The 17,243-nt window shown below is 37.8% G+C and overlaps 1 protein-coding gene across 15 annotated transcripts; it reads left to right on the top strand.

The window, feature by feature from the left end:
• Positions 1 to 6,539: 6,539 nt before the first annotated feature.
• Positions 6,540 to 15,717, top strand: LOC122080118 (pentatricopeptide repeat-containing protein At4g18520, chloroplastic-like). Of its 15 annotated transcripts, none has more exons than XM_042647100.1 (5): positions 6,540 to 6,674; positions 6,792 to 6,820; positions 7,674 to 8,089; positions 11,425 to 13,922; positions 14,021 to 15,717. In XM_042647100.1, exons 1-4 carry the CDS (start codon positions 6,613 to 6,615, stop codon positions 13,303 to 13,305), a joined length of 2,388 nt encoding a protein of 795 aa, XP_042503034.1. In that variant the 5' UTR covers positions 6,540 to 6,612; the 3' UTR covers positions 13,306 to 13,922; positions 14,021 to 15,717. The 15 variants fall into 15 exon arrangements, with proteins under 15 accessions (XP_042503034.1, XP_042502955.1, XP_042503012.1 ...); XM_042647021.1 differs by having other exon boundaries at positions 6,540 to 6,820; positions 11,425 to 13,513; positions 13,644 to 13,922; XM_042647078.1 differs by having other exon boundaries at positions 6,540 to 6,820; positions 11,425 to 13,907; positions 14,021 to 14,088; positions 15,205 to 15,717.
• Positions 15,718 to 17,243: the final 1,526 nt, after the last annotated feature.

Below are 17,243 nucleotides of genomic sequence, written 5' to 3'. Positions count from 1 at the left end.
ATTCAATAATTGATTTTAGTGAAAGGAAGCATGGACAGCCTTTTGTGTAGATTCTGATTTATCCCTCTCACATAATAAACTGTAGAAACCCAACTCTAAAAGCGATGCAAAAGGTTATGGAAAAACAAAAACCTAAAAGTGATGCAAAAGGTTATGCACATAGGTTTACGAGGTTCGGCAAGATTGTTTACGTCCTCAGTGTGATGAGATTCTGATTCACTATCAATGAAAAATAGGGTTACAACACTCGTCCTCACACCTCTCTTAAATTGCTTGCATTACTAAGAAAGAAAACATCGCTACAAATATATAGCGAAAAATCCTAATCTAAGAAGTACAAAATTGTCCTCAAGTAAAAAATTCGAACGGGGTTGCACCCCCATACACCCCCACTATGCAGAGGACAATCGTTCTGTTCTATCGAAACAACTGCATTAGTGCTCCCTGGATTAAACAATGATGAAATACAAGACGTTGTACACCAACATAAAACAGTAGGCCCCACAATGGCAATCTCTTCTATTCTAACTACATGGGTCTCATGCGAATCCATATAATGATACCATTATCTAGGCTCTCATTGGTGTAGCATATAGATTGTTTCTTATGATACTTTATAAAGAACGCTTCCCTTAAATTTATAAGCGTGTATCTAAGGCTAGTAAAATCGATCCATTATAATTTAATGATCACGGGTTTGAGTCAGGTAACAGCCTTTCAATACATCATGCACAGTGAGAGCCAAGTGAATTGGGTATCCCTTTTTTATCAGTATACCAAATTTACATAGGAGTATCTGTACCATATATCTTGATGCTGTATTAGACGGTATAGGCTATGGATCTTGGCAAGCGTAACCGTTTAATCTAGGCCGTTCAAATGGAGTGGAGATCTCGAAGCCGCTGTTCGGTGTTAGAGAGCCGCTGCTATGTCGTTTTCAGAAAGGGGTGTGGAAGCATAAAATGTTTGAACTTCTAAATTTTTTAAATTTGTTGCCTCTTTCGAAGGTGGTGTGTCGTGGAATGGGCATATCTTCTTTTGATTATACACGTGGAGGTCTCTGAAATCGTGGAAAATTATGTCATAAGATTAAGTTGTGGTCAAGGATTTAATTATCAGTCTTATTGTTGAAACGGTGGGCATCGCTCACTTTGGACCATTTTTTTTGCTCTTTTACCTTTAAATGATACGGGTATCTAAATATCAATACTAATTCATAGCATTTTTTTTTTTCTAGTGTAAAAATATTCTTTTTCAATTTTTCTTTGTGATGCAGGGTCTATTTTGTTGTTTTTTAAGGACTATTCTCCCTTTCTTAAGCCTATATAAAAGGGAAAATAGTTACCTTATCTTATTTTTATCTTTTTTCTTTCTAATATAATTTTTCTTATCTATCGGAAAAATAAATATCAATCTCAATGACATGCTAGCAGGTGGAGTCAATGGAAGGACTTGTGGAGTAAAATAGTCTTTTCTTATCCATTATTTCTGGGTGAAAATACACTTATTTGGTGGGTAGCATTTTTTCTTTAAAAAAAAAAATGATAGGAGGAAGCCTTTTTTTTTTTTTATTGGGAATGGGAAAATAAATAAAATTTAACTATTAAAAAAAAATTATTAATAGACGCTTGTTTTTTATGTACACCTGTGAGTGTTTCCTTTTTGAATTTTTTGATAGAAGAGTTACTTAAATATTTCATTCTATTAAAATAAAAAATTATATATTTCATTATTTTGGATAAACAATAAGATGTGAGGGAGTGCAAAGGTGATCCACTCACGTACCTATCCTCATAAATATATTTCCAACTGTGTCCCTAATTGTAATTTTCAAGGGTTAGTGAGTGTCTTGTTATGTTTGGATACATAACAGATCTTTGTTATGTTAATAGTCTCCTAACTAGACTCAATATCCATAGATCCTAGCTCCCAAAATCTTGTAGTAACCCTATCTTCAATCTTAATACACACCATCTTTCTAAGATATGGCAACACACAAATGAATGTTTTTCACTTCTACTTCATCACTAGGGAAATATTAAAGGTGGTTGGGACAATATTTGGCTCAATTTCAAGGTAGATATGATCTTACTGTTATGCCCATGTGTTGTTTTACTCTTTTTCCCATCTGATACAAGCATACACAATTTGGGTGAATCTAGAAAATTACTCATTTTCTCTTTTTTGTCTTTTCAAGCAAGAAGGACATGGATGGGACAGATCAAAGAGGTTACAAATTAGTTAACACCTTCCGGAATATCAGCAACATTTTCCGAAACAATAAACTTCTTTTACATTAAAAACAAAGCTATTTAGTGAGTCATTTATTTACAACCTAATAACTGATAGGATTACCTAGAAATGTAACAATAATATTATAGGGAAAAAAAAATCACAAGCCACTATGCCTGGTGAGATATTATGTTTCATTATTCGTGGCATAACAGTACATGACAATGTAGCAGATAGTCAAGTGAAGCATAATACGCACCTAGGAGGGCCCTAAGGAAAAACTATACTTCATGATACCTAGTGAAGTGTTATGCTTCACTATGCATTATGAAGTCTGGGAAAACCATATGGAAATTCTATACTATTGAAGTGTTATGCTTCATAGGCCAGTACTGGTGAAGCTTTATCATGCATAGTCAATCGCAGAAGGACCCCAATAATATTGTTACAAACAAATAAAATAGAGTAAATCATTAACATTATAGATAAAGATCTCACAATAATCAGTGGTTTTTTTTTTTTTTTTAATGCAAACAGTGTACTTGTTGAAGTTTTACAAAATATGGATGTTGATGTCACCAAAGTGGTGAACTAATAATTTGTAACATTATTTTGATTGTCCTTTGTTTTGTTCTAAAAAATTATTTAATATAATATTTAAGTGAAATGATAGATTTTTCCCTTGTTAAAAGAGGGAAGAAATAGAGGTGAAACATGGCTGAGTTTCTTAAAACCCTAACCCAACCCTATTGGGTTCATGTTTAGGCTCAACCCTGCCTGGTTCATACCAACCCATTCCAGACCTAATTGACCCTATCAGGGCCAGGTTGGGTGGGGTTGGCCTGGGTTGGGTTGACCTTGGCTTCTATAATGGCTGGATTAACCTTGATTGACATTTTTTTTCATTCATGTTGCATGTATTAAAAATTTATAGAAAAATAAAATACCTATTGGAGCCCTAATTTTTATTATAAAGATGCAAGGGTTGGGTTAGGGTTGAGGCCGGGTTGAGCTAGGTTGTGGCCTCAACCCTAACCCAATCCAACCCTGACCTAGGGTTGGGGTTTTTCAATCCTAACCCGCCCTGGGGGTCAAAAAACTTGGCCCATACCCTGTTTGGACTCAGGGTGGGCCAGGTAGTGTTCGGGTTGTCAGGGCCAAACTTTCACCCCTAGGAAGCAGTATGTTTTTTTTTTCCCACCAACTTTTGGGGTTTACAACAAGATTTTCCTTTTATAAAATCCAAAATAAAAATAAACAAAGAAGGGTTAGCTAGCCACCATCTTTGAAGCTAACTAAATATTTGGAGTTTCCATGAAACAAAATATACATTACAAGAAAAGAAAGGCAGCTATTGATTCACATTCTTTGCCTGGTTAGATAGAGAGGGAAATCATGCAAGTATAAGAATGGTAATAAATATAAAAATTTTGGAAAACAAAGAAGAAATTAAGAAGATCACTTTGTTGAATTCAATTGTCCATTGCCTGATGATTACATCAGTTTCTTCCAATAATAGCCTTTTCTTTGTCTTCTTCTTTTTGTTGTTTGGGTCTATAGCTCAAGCAAAAGTTCATATTCATATTAGAAATAGGGTAAGAGATGAGAAAAGCATATCCATACATTGTGAATCTAGAGATGATGATATTGGGAAGCATTCTTTGCAATATGGTGAAGAAATTGAGTGGGATTTCAGTGTCAATATATTAGGAACAACTCTTTTCTACTGCCAAGTGGAGTGGGATGGAAGGAAGCGCTTTCACTTTGACGCTTACTCACATTCCAGGGATTCATGCAGGTGCAACTCAGAATGCAAGTGGTTGATAACTGAAGAAGGCCCAGTTGTTCATAACCAGAAAGCCAAGCTTTGGGAGAACATGCCATTTCATTCTGATTGAAGAGAGAGAGAGAGAGAGAGAGAGAGAGAGAGAGAGAGAGAGAGAGAGAGAGGTTTTTTCTTTCTTTCTTTAATATTTCAGTTGCAGGGGGTTTCCCTTTCAAGGTTCATCAGTTTTTTTTTTTTTTCCATGGTTGCGTTGCCTCTATTGTTCTTGTAGGCTTCTTGGGTGCTTGTGTTCTAGGGCAAGTGTCCGTCCACCTCTCTTTTTTTTATCTTTTCATTTTTAATTTAATATTTTATTACACTAGAAAAAACAAAAAATTGCTTAAGGAGAAGATCCCATCTGAATGGTTAAGATTTTATTTCACAAGTGGTTGAAAAGCAGTGTCTATTAAAGAAAATAAAAAAATTGAATTTTAATGTTTTTATTGATTAATTCAATTTAACTATAGGTAAAAGATTTTATGCACAACTATGTACATACATAATTGTGCCTTCAACCATTGGTTGGGGGAGGGAGGATGTGTTAATACACTTATGCCCCAACGCCCATTTAACAGATAAAGGCACGACGAGTGTACAGGCATAGTCGTGCATAAAATTGGATTCCAATTTTATGTATACATATTTTACAATAGAGAAAAATTCATTTGAACAATCTAATCTTAATAAGCTTTTTTGAGGTTAAACATCTCTTAATGATATGTGGAATGATGATTTGATAGTTTTGTGAGTTGGATAGCTACTATAAACTTCAAATTAACCAAGCATTAAATTTAAAAGATTAAATATGCAGTAGGAAGTATAGGGGTTAGATGTTCTAACACTAATGAACCCTCAAATCCACCAGTTAAGAAAGGGAAGAAGAGAAAATGAAACGGATTTTCGTTCTAAACTTCAAGATGTCTTTATTCCATCCAATATAATCTTTATATAAGGTCAAATTACAAAGAAAAAAAAATCGAAATAACACATGAAACGAAATAAAGTAGGAAAATAATATCTCTAATCGCGCACATAACTTTGGAGGCCCAATTCAATCCTTAAATTAAGTGGGAATGGTAAATTATTCACCCCCTGTTTATTTTCCACTTATGGTTAATAAAAAAAAAAGACAAATATACAATTGTAGTTATTAAAGACCTACTATAGTACACGTCTCACCTATAGCATCGACATCAAGAAGATTATTTACCATAGAGAAACAAAAAATTATTCAAAAAGAAATTAAGATTTCCCAAAAGCATCTCCCATTAGCTACTCTTCCCCAATTCTAAATTGAGAGAGAGAGAGAGAGAGAGATGATGGCCCTACTCCATGAAAGCTCAGAATCCCATCCTTATTGATGTTTTATTGTGTTTTTCCATTGGTCTCCGTGTTAGTGCAGGGGCATGCTCCTAGAAAGAAAATTCTTCTCCAAGAAAAATATTAGAAATACCTATGTAATTGATTTAACTTTAATTGTTTTCTTTAAAAGAATTTTTTTATTGACAATTCTTAATGTGTTAAATAATTTGTAATTTTACTTTTTTTTCAATTTAAAATAAATTATATTATTTTAAATGTGTATTCGAAAAAAATATAAGAAGACAAAGATTGCTCTTTATAATAACATAATGGTAAGTTACTTCTAAGTTTCTTTTTTATATTAATTCAAGGATCACTAGAGACTCAAGAAAGAGCCACATATGGAGAGACCTAAAATGGCCAAGCAAGGTAAGGTGGTCCATTGGGCAACACTTATTCCAATGCTACATTGCTCCTACCTTATTTTTTTTTTGAGGGGAGGGGAGGGGAGGGGAGGGGAGGGTGAAGCTTGAACTAGTAAGTCGCCCAACATTTAGAAAAGTTTTACAATTAGATATAATATATAAGATAATAAAAAAAAAATAAAGAAAGACTAGACATCCCGTTGGATGCCCAATGCAATTTTTGCGTATGTTACTCTTTCACTGTCCCCTTTGAAATTGGCTTGGAGGGGACACGATACTATGCATCAAAAAGCGAGGTCTTTTGATTAAACGTTTTCCATTGCACTTAACTTCTTGGGGTCATCGCATGAGATTTTCCATCTCGGACTGACCTGATCCTATATAAGCGGTATCATAGTGATCCAAGGGATTAGTCGGGTCAAAGATCTGGACACTCGGGGTCAAAAAAAAAAAAAAACCTTCCACATCACTTTTATCCTAAATCTTCATTAGTTGAATAATTGGGACCAAGAAAACTAACAGCATGTTCAACCTTTTCTTTAAAATATTTATTAATTCTAGATATACCTATAAATTATAGTGTCGTTTAGACAGCATAACCCTTTTCCTAAAAGAAAATTACAAAGTCTATTCCTATACAAGTGTCGTTTAGACAGTTTAACTTTTTCCCTAAATTTTTTTTTTTTTTACAAATTCTAGATATTCCTATACAAAGTATGGTTTAGAACTATAGACACTGTGACTTAACAAAGAAATCAAAAATTTTTTTTTTTGGTTCCTGATAAAAGATAAAGGGCTCGAGGAAGTTGTATTTCCACTCACTGCAAAATGGTAACCCAAACGATTTGGAAACCCTCGCATTTACTGAGTTCTCAGTTCCGACCTCACCTGTAAGTTTGCTCCTGTACTTCATCCATGGTGTTCGCTTCTGCAAATTCAAACCACTGTTGCCTTGTTAGGGGATCATCTTGTTTAATAAACTCTTGCGTCTCTTTGTCTTTCGGCAGAACTTCTTCTTGTGCCGGCAGAATCCAAGGTTTGTTACTGTATTATCAAAATGTGGTGTTTGATTTTTGTTGAACTATACAATATAACGAAATTTAACCTTGATTTGGCTTCATGTAACTCATCCTTTTCTTTCTACATAACAACACTTTTGGGTTCTTAGCAGCTCAACATTCGAAGTTCATTAGCTCAGATATTGTTCTTTTCTAACCACTGAAAGATTGGTTTTTTCATCCTTGTATTTCTATATAACAACATTTTTGGGGTCTCTGCAGCTTCAGAATAGAAATTCATTGGATGAAATTTTGTGCCTTTTTCTGGGTATATTTGATTCGGGCTCCTTGTGTTTGTCTCTCTGTGTCTGTGGGTGTGTTTATAATAATAACAAAAAAGAATTGAAAATTAAATTGTATATTTTAGACAGAGTAGTATCTCAACTGGTGTTCCTTGGTGTTACATATTCATATGAATGGACGTTTTCTTTCTGAAGAAAAGTTTTAGTATGATTATTGTCTGAGGTGAAAGCAGATTCTTGCTACCTCAATGAGCACCTATTGAACTCGGGATAGCATAAATATCCCGCAGATCTTGACAATTCAAAGTTCAAACAGTTGGTTTACTGTGGAAGGACAATATTTTGGTCACAGTCTACCTCAAACACTTCTTAGATGATTAGAAATTTCATGGTAAATGCCTTGAGACTAAGGCCCCTTCATTAGTTAGTGAACAGTTAACAATCACAACTCATTGCCTTTGTCTGGGTGCCGCCACTGGCACATCATGCCACATGACCCACTCTGTGTTCTGCTCAATAGTTTTGAATTTTGACAGGTTAGCACTTTCAGTGTCTTGAAACTGATTCACATGGTGGCCTAAAATGCCAGGCCCTAATTTGCTTTGTGAACCGCTCAAGCTACAGCAATTCTTCCTTACAGCAGTCATTAGTGATACCAGTGCAGTACTGGATGGTTGTACCAGGGACTCGCTATCAGTCTGTGATCCATCTGATCATGCAGATACTCGTGAAAACTGTACAAAATTATCTGGTGAAAGTGCAGACAGAAAAGATGCTCCAGAGTGCTTCGATGATGACATCATGAACATGGTTTGTGACAAGCTTATTGAGGTTTTCATAGTTGAAAAACCCACTCCAACTGATTGGAGGAGATTAATAGCTTTCAGCAAAGAATGGAGCAATATTTGGCCCCATTTCTACAGGCGTTGTCAAGAGCGAGCAGATGATGAAAGTGATCTTGCCATGAAGCACAAGCTACTTTGGCTGAGAAGAAAGCTGAAAGAGGTAATTTCGATACCCACTTTCTTGAAGCTAGTTACTTGCTCAAGCTAATGTGTAGCGAGTTTGGGATCAATTTTTGGCTGCCTGACTTAGTGGATCCCATGAGAGAAATACTAACCTTTTTTGTTCTTTTCTTTATTCTTTCAGTTTTGTAGAATATGGTATAAAACAAGGAGCACAGGAAATAGTTTTCCTCCCTCTCTGCGACGTATGTGCCACATAGAGGGGTTTAGCCACCCTTAAATAAGTCCACTGAAGGGGTTTTGTAGGTCAATGATCTTCTTGTTTTCATGGTCTGAAGATGAATTTTCGTTGTGTGCTCCTTTCTTTTTGGCTGGACCACTCAGTAGTCATCCAAAAAATATGGTTGATCAATGGCTGTTGCCATCGCATTGGTATGTCAACGGTACCAATGTGTTTTCCTGGCTCTAAAACAAAAGGGCATTGAGGGTGGGGGTGGGGAAGTGTTTTCCAATAATACCTGGTCCATGGATGTTTGCCAAAACAAGCTCTGTACTACATCTCCATTATGTTTAGGTAGAGAATGCACTTGCCTGATTTTCACATTCTGCAGTTCCCCCACCTGCACCTGAACCTGCACCTGCCAAAAGTGTGTTTCTCCAGTGTTTTTTTGCTTCTGCTGGCCACCTTTTAAGTTTGATGGTCTGGAAGCAGGACCTTGGAAAGTAAATCATTTTATCGTGGTTATACACTTATACAACATGTTACAAACCAGAAATCAGGACACAGGAACATAAGGTTCTAGATTAGAATTTTGACAATGATTGTGGAGAAGCTTGGTGCCCATATAGAGCTCTGTTATGTGTGTCTCAAATTCTTGACCCTCTCCGAATTTTTTTGGAATATTCCCTTTGAACTTTTCCATTGATGAATTAAGTAGCTTTAGTGTTGCTCTTCCTAATTTAAATTTAAGCTGATTTCTGATAACGTAGTTTTACTCTTCACAAATCTTCTAACGTTTCACATTGTGTCATTAAAGTTTGTTCTGATAGTTTTTGTCGCAATTCTAACTCTACCATGTTCTTGTCGATGGTTGTCACATTGCATTTCCTCCATTTGTCCAGCATGTTCTTGATGTTAATAATCTTCTGGAATAATTTTAGGGAGATTTACCGCACCACCCATTGGAGAATGCCATAATTATAAGACCACCCCCTCTATTTCACCAAATTATCCTTAGACCCCCTACCATCAGTGATTGTTAAGGAATGATATGAAATGGCGGTTTTGCCTTTATGGGTAAAACACTGATAAATTACCAAATTTCATTATCCCAAAATACCCCTCTTTACCATTTTACCATTTCATTCCCCTTTCTCTTTCTCTCTTTCTCTTCATACCTGCGACTTGAGGTAACGTCAGCGAAGAAAGGGTAAGCATTCACCATGAGGTACAAACCCGTCGGTGGATGGGGTTCATGGCTTTGATGGCATGCAGGATAAGACGAGCGGCATCGTTATCATTGTTGTCCCTGAGAAGCCTGTTTCAGTGCACACAATTGACAGCGAGGGCCTCATTGGGCATGAGAGGGATGGCGGAGGGGAGGTGGGCAGCCATGGCGGCAACCCAAGACGATGACGGGGAGAAATATGAGGAGGATGTGGGGCCCTCGATGAGCAGCAGGCAGAAATAAAATCTGAGGCCCATGGAATGGGCAAATTTCTGGAGACAGTCACCGGTTCTTCGGAGGATCTCAAGTCCTGGTCTGTACCCGTGATTTGGATCATGGGTGTGGGAGTGGGCGCCATGGTGCTGGGATTTGACGATGGCTCCTCCTCCCTCGGAGAAGTCGAAGTAGAAGAAAAAGAACGGCGGTGCCTCTCGGCGATTGCCTGCATTAATGGAGGCCATTGTAATCCTTGCATGGTGTCGAAATCTAGGATGTGGATGCATTCTTGGCCTTCTGTAGCTTCTAAGATAGCTTGATTGGCGGTGAGGTGGCTGAACCTTATGAAGGGAGTGATTTGGTTGAGGTAGAGATATGACGATTCCACCGCCTCCCAGTTGAACTCCAATTCCATGTCCAAGTCTTGAGCACCACCACCACCAGCGCCGCCGTGCACCCAAAAACCACCACTACCTCCGGTTCTCATTTGATGGTGATGGTGAGGAGTTGGGGCGGCGGTGGTGACTGAAATGGAGGCAGCTGTGGTGGTGGCCGTTGTTGGCAGCATCAATAAATTGTGGCTTAAGGGGTGCCGATTCAGGCGGAAGGAAAGGGCCTTGGCGAACTGGTGCACCAATCTCTCAGTGGAATCGCCGTAAGGGGAAGCGTTGGAGGAGATGATGGAGATTAGGCATTGAGCGGCGGTCCAATCAGATCAAGATACTAGCTCCGTGCAACAGATCAACAGTTGCTGTGTGTTCTGGTTCGATGGACCAGAGGGTAAGTGGCTGTGTGATGCTAAGGAATTTGATTCTGGTTGTTGGGATCTGTGGGTCGCCGTCCGTCACCGAAGCCACTACCGCTGCTCTGAACAATCACCGGTGGTCCAACAATTACAATTTGGGAGAAATGTGAATTAAGTCTTAGAATGGGGTCCAACAATTACGATTTGGGTGAAAGAAATATTAACTTATTGCAAGGGTATTTTTGGTACTTCGTATTTCATATGGGTATTTCAGTATTTAAAATAAAATATAGTTGCAGACATCAACAAATATGGTATATTCCTTAACAGTGACTGATGGTAGGGGGTCTGATGATAATTTGGTGAAACAGAGGGTGTGGTCTTATAATTGTGGCATTCTCCAGGGGGTGGTGCGGTAAATTTCTCATAATTTTATTAACCTATAAAATGTACCATGTCGTTTCATTTTAAGACCAAAACAGTTTAGTATATTGTGGTTGATTGTTTCTTTAGTGTTAAGTAATTCCTTAAAATGGTCTTGTTTTAAACCAAAACCAGTTAAATGGGTTATTGATCAAACTGGATGGGTCATGAATCTAAGCAATTCCATCCTTTCCATACATGTGAGGATCAAAAGTGGTTCATATTATTCTTTAAGCTTGCTTAGTTATTAGTACTGGCATATGTTTAATCTATTGGGTATCTATTGCCTAGTACTACTCAATAACGTATCAAGTACTATGCCTAGACCCTGAAACCATTTCCTTTTACCTTTATTTGTCTCGAGTTTCTCAACACCTTAGAGAACAGCGAAGCATATGCCAGTAGATTATGATTAGGTTCTTTTTAACTTCATGTTGGAGAATTGCTTTGCTTAATTTGCCTGCATGTTCGTTATATTCTTTTTGTGATTATTGTTGACGTAGTTCTCATGAGTGTTATTATGATTTATAAATTCTCATGCAGGTCAAAGACATATTGTACCGCTTGTGCATGACTACTCGAGGCAATCTTCAGAGGCTTATGCTACAAGAGATTAGGATACTTAAGTATCTTCTCACAATTAAGGATCCTAAGGAGCAGCTATTCTTCTTAAAAGAAGCTAAATCTCATTCTTACTCAGGCAAAGATTCAATATTTTCAACCCAATCATGGATTTTTCCTTGCTCTTCCAATTCTAGGGAAAACCCCAATGCTGATTTATTTGATTCTCTATTTATTGATCCTGCCGTGCTTGGTTATTGGCTTCAGTTGTGCCATACTGTGAAAGAAGTTAGAACAGTACATGGGATCGTTGCAAAATATTTAAAGAGTTCTGTAACATTTGTAGATAATAATTTGATAACAGCTTATGCAAGATTTGGGAAGTTATTGGAGGCTCGCAAGGTGTTTGACAGAATGCTGGAGAGAAACGTTGTCTCATGGACTGCTATTCTTAGTGGATATTTGAGAAATGGCTTAGATGATGAAGTTCTTTTCTTATTTAGTGAGTTGATTAAAAATGGAGTTAAAGCCAACAGTAAGACTTATGTTTGTATATTGAATTTATGCCGCAGGAGATCAGATTTTGAGCTTGGGACACAAATTCATGCTTGCATTTTAAAAGGGAATTGGAACAATTTGATTGTAGACAGTGCCATCGTTTACTACTATGCACAGTGCGGTGATTTATCAGGTGCTTTTCGAGCATTTGATCGGATGCTAGAACGGGATGTAGTTTGTTGGACGGCTATGATCACTGCTTGTGCACAACAAGGACGTGCTAAGGAGGCCTTTAAGTTGTTCTCAAAGATGCAAGATGGTGGTCTAATCCCAAATGAGTTTACGGTATGTGCTGTTCTAAAGGCTTGTGGGGAGGTGAGGGAATTAAAATTTGGTAGACAATTGCATGGAACTATAGTAAAGAACATGTTTAAGGATGATGTTTATATAGGGACTTCACTAATGGGTATGTATGCAAAATGTGGGGAAATTTTAGATTCCAGAAGAGTGTTTGATAAAATGAGAAAGAGAAACACAGTCACGTGGACTTCAATGATTTCCGGCTATGCACTTAATGGGTATGGCAAGGAAGCCATAAGCCTCTTCTGCCTAATGAAACGGCGCCATATAATTGCTAATAATTTGACTGTTATCAGTATTCTTAGAGCATGTGGCTCAATTAGTTCCTTATCCACAGGAAAAGAAGTTCATGCACAGGTCTTGAGGAATTCCATGCATGGGAATATCTACATAGGGAGCACCCTTGTATGGTTTTACTGCCGATGTGGGGAGTACTTTTATGCTTCAAAAGTTCTTCAATCCATGACTGTAAGAGATGTTGTCTCATGGACTGCAATAATATCCGGATGTGCCCGTCTTGGACATGGCTTAGAGGCTCTGGAGTTCTTTAAAAATATGTTATGGGAAGGTGTGGAGCCGAACCCTTTTACTTATTCATCAGCTTTGAAAGCATGTGCAAGACTAGAAGCTATTCTGCAGGGGAAATGGATTCATTCCTCTGTTAACAAGACCCACGCTTTGTCCAATGTTTTCGTGGGTAGTGCTCTAATTGACATGTATTCAAAATGCAGGTCTATTTCAGAGGCTACCAAAGTTTTTTATAACATGCCTGATAGGAATTTGGTTTCCTGGAGGGCAATGATTCTTGGGTACGCAAGGAATGGTCTCGGTGTGGAGGCTTTAAAGCTTATGCATAGGATGCAAGCAGAAGGTCTTTTGGTGGATGATTACGTCATAGCAATAGTTCTTAGTGCATGTGGAGATGTTAAATGGAATAAAGAGGGCCTATCTCAGTGTTGCTTGCAGTCAAATTTATCTTATTCCTTACCTGAAGATAAGTTGTAGTTCCTATGTCTGTAAATGAAATGAGTGCAACTAACTGTGCTGGAGTTATTTCGATTAAGTGGAGCTATGGAGAAGAAAATTAACATAGAAGAGCAATAAGCGACACTGAAAATTCTTGGAACCCTACTAATAGTGAATATATATCAGACCCTTATACCGAGTATAAGTGTGATGCACTTGGAAGTGGTTTTGAAGAACAGCATAGCAGGTCGGTTGTGAGTTTACTTCTCATTTCTTGAAACTTTATGGGATCAACTGGCAATGTCCATGACGAATATATGTGGGCTGCCAATATTATTGTTTTCACAAATTTTTTATATTGAAGCATCACGTTGTAGGTTATCAGTGTGGTCAATATCAAAGTGTGAAATTCAAAAGAGGCCGCTCCTCGAGGAAATGAAAAATCGCTAGAAGGTTCTCTTCCATTTAGTTGGTTGATGCCTGGTAACGTGGACAAGAGAATGGCCATCATAGCAACCTGAATATTTGGGTTAGGTAGCTTATGGTATGAGGTGATTTGATGAACTTCATGGGAGAATCTAATCTGCGTTCCATTGTGATCAAATGCAGATCTTTTGTCAAAGAGAGGGTGGCATATACAGGTACTTTATGTTGGGGTACGTGGGTAGCTCTTCTCTAACTATATATCTATATTACTGCAATTTATTACAATCCATGATAGTTCCTGAAATGTATCCAACTGTTCCTGTTACAGGTTTCCAATGAAGGCTATTGCATGAAACAGAAACTAGCTTGGAGCTTTCTGGATGTTCTGATTTTTTTGTAGGCACTTCCTTTTTTTCTGTCATATATTTATTCCGTATACATTATAGACTAAAGTAATGACCTGTAAGTTCGTAATTTTGTTTTTGCTTGTTTCTGTTTATTTATTTTGTTGGAGGTGGGGGTGTACCATATAAAAGAACACATGCTTATTCCTATGCCGATAAAAGGCCCAACACATACTTTTCCTAACACCAATAAAAATCACCTAAATAGGCTTATTTGATTGGAAATAAGCTTTGGGTCAGGTAATGTTGTGTTGGGCCTTTGATCCAATGTGTTTTCATTGTAATGGGCTACTCTAATGGGCTTATAATATGGGTAGAGGCTGGATTAGTTAGTTAATTGTCTTCATTTTTTTTTTTTTTTTTAATTTAAGTTAAAGACCTTTACCTAGTGTAGAGGGTTTTCTTTAAGTGTCTTTTTACATTTTAAGTTTCCTATTGGCTATGTCAGTGTGGTTAGACAGGCTTCTTAGCTAGGGATCTTCTTTTTAATAAACAGCTTGTAGCCTATTTTGGCACCCAAAGATTTATACTATGAAGAATGGCTATTGCTTTGTTGCTGCTGTGAGACTCAGTTAAGAGTCAGAATGGGATTGGAGAGATTCTGATCTAGGCTTGTTGGTGGGAAATCAAAGGTCATATTCCTTCTCTATATTCTGTTTTCTTCCATCGAGTGTAATCATCCATTGTTATTGGTGATTCCTGAGATTGATTTAATTTGGGTTGATCATCAATTTTTGTTACTTGTTTTGGTTTCAAAACAAGTAGAAGTCTACCTGTTTTGGTTTTCTCGGTAATTGCATCTGTTTGGCTAGTTGCAGAGAATGGTCTGGATAAGATTTGCCCAGTGCATGTGTAGGTTATCTAATATCTACTTGCATTATTCTTTTACTTTCCGGACCTGTTTAGGTTCTGTGGAAATAAGGGGGTGGTGTTTTCTTATTCCCCTGCATGCCCATGACGGTAAACTGACCCAGTAATAGTAGACCGTCGCCACTGCCTATGGGCCTAGATTTTTAGATTTGATGCATTACCATAATTTTGTTTCCCTGTTTGTCATCATATTTGATGTATAATTTTCATTTCTCCCCCCAACCCTTGGCGGCTTCAGAAATCCAGAGAAGCTGTATGTATTCCTGGATTAGAACAGTATCGGATGCACTCCGTTTCAGCAGAGAAGGGTATCTTATCAGGAAGATAAGGGAGCTTTTGAATCTGTGGATCGTCCAAAGGAGGGAGGAGCTGAAGAAACTTGTTCAGAACAACTTACATGTGAGTCGGCCCATATTCTTCTCAACCGTCCCGTATGAATACTTTCATCCTGAACTCCTGAGATTGGAAAACACAAATTACACAATACCTGATTATGAAGCTGGAACTTTTGAAGCAGATGTACATGGTTACAATATCAGGTCAATTTTAATGTGAGGATCTTACTAGAGTTTGTGTTGTATGCCTGTTAGGCCTGTCTTCTAGTTTAGGTGGAGCATATAGATTACCACATTCGTTTTTCTTTGAAAATTTAAGAAACTTTGTTCTGTAACTATCAATTGACTACAGATCTGGGCTCATGTACAGTTAATCAATTGAGTTGGTTTATCTGTAAAGTTACTTGCCTGGTAAATTCTGTTAAATCTTGGATTTCACGTCACGTGTACTGAAAGTTGGAAACTTATTACTATTGTTCATCATGGAGCCTTATGTTCACAGGATCAGGGCCTCTTGAGGCAACTTGAGGGTTTTTAAGAGGTGTTACCATATCTGCCGATATTGTAAGTACAGTTTCTTTTCTTTTTCATGTAAACTGACAAAATTTTAGCCTGAAAGGAACAAGGGTACAGTTCCTGAGTCCATGGTTCCCAGACAGGAGTAGAGAGAACAGGTAACCTCATCGAGGACTTTGGGGCGCTTGTTAGGGGTTCTGGGAGGTGTGATGAGGATGATGAAGCTTCTGGCTTTTCTAGGGGTTTCTCAAAGAGTGAAGGTGAAGGAGAGGAAAATGTCAAGGATTATGTTTTCTGTCTGGAAACGTGGCCCTTGTACCAGCATCCTGGCCAATGAGAGATACATCAATAATAATTTAGTCAACCTGATCAAAAACTGAAATTGAATCTATAGAAATGCAATCCTAAAACGATGCAAAAAAGAATGAAAAATAATAAAAAAACAATGCGATTTACGAAATTTGATAAGATTGCTTATGTTCTTGATGAGATGAGATACATATTTCACTATCAATGGAGAATAAGATTGTAGGCAATGCTCATCTACACACCTCTTTCAAAAATTGTAACGAAAAACAAGACATTGTATCGCAATAGAATTGAACCAAAACCAACTCTCACCTTAACAGTTTGGATTGGATTTGGACTCATCTCAAAAATTGATTTGGATCGACTCGAGCCCAGACCAAACTGGAGGTCACAATTTTAGTCGGCGTTTATAGAGAGAAGCTTGAGTGGAGTTCATAGCTTCACAGAACACACATGGGATGATCCACATGGGAAGTTCATTTGAGTTTGGTTTTCAATAACATTAACATCTTACAGTTGTCTTCTTCCAAAGTGTTGGAGGGTGCCATCACTAGGAAAATTCCAGATAATGGCCTTGGATCGAACTCCTGTTACTATACCAGGGGTCACCCACAGGTGAAGGGAGAGATTCAATGTAGGAGATCCTCTCTCAGCTGCGTTGTGAGCACCGGTCGGTCGCTAGCTTTGTCATTGAACCGATTCACCATGCATGTGTCGTCTCAGCCTGGCACTCCCTCTTTGCATGCGAGCCAGCACTGCTATACTCATAGCTTGAACCCTGCAGCTCTGGTTTCCACTTCTCACCAAATGTTGCCTCTCTCTAACATCTTAAGGGTCACCTTCCCTATTATAAATGGGCAATTCTGTTAAGGATTAGGGTTCTACCAAACCTAGGCTTTATTTAAGTATTCACATTCAACATCTGATGGCTACCTTTTCACTACACTATCACTTCCAAGTGATCATTGCTCTCTTCTTGCTCAATCTTCATTTCCACTCTCACACATTTGCTGCTGAGAATACAACCAATGTAAGTACCTTTTGGAACTTTAATTAACAGAGTGATCATTCTATAATCATACTATTGCTTCTGCCACCTCAGGTGTACATAGTGTAT

The sequence above is a fragment of the Macadamia integrifolia genome, chromosome 1 (genome assembly GCF_013358625.1).
Source record: "Macadamia integrifolia cultivar HAES 741 chromosome 1, SCU_Mint_v3, whole genome shotgun sequence".
In the NCBI taxonomy this organism is placed as follows: domain Eukaryota; kingdom Viridiplantae; phylum Streptophyta; class Magnoliopsida; order Proteales; family Proteaceae; genus Macadamia; species Macadamia integrifolia.
The sequence above is the reverse complement of the archived record's forward strand: the minus strand, read 5'-3'. Positions and strand labels throughout refer to the sequence as shown.

What these genes read in the sequence shown, in the direction of transcription:
- LOC122080118 (XM_042647021.1), top strand. Translation starts at nt 6,700, where the DNA reads ATGGTGTTCGCTTCTGCAAATTCAAACCACTGTTGCCTTGTTAGGGGA. An exon ending in TTGTGCCGGCAGAATCCAAG is followed by an intron (nt 6,821 to 7,673) that starts GTTTGTTACTGT and finishes CTAAAATGCCAG; the next exon opens with GCCCTAATTTGCTTTGTGAA. An exon ending in TGAGAAGAAAGCTGAAAGAG is followed by an intron (nt 8,090 to 11,424) that starts GTAATTTCGATA and finishes ATTCTCATGCAG; the next exon opens with GTCAAAGACATATTGTACCG.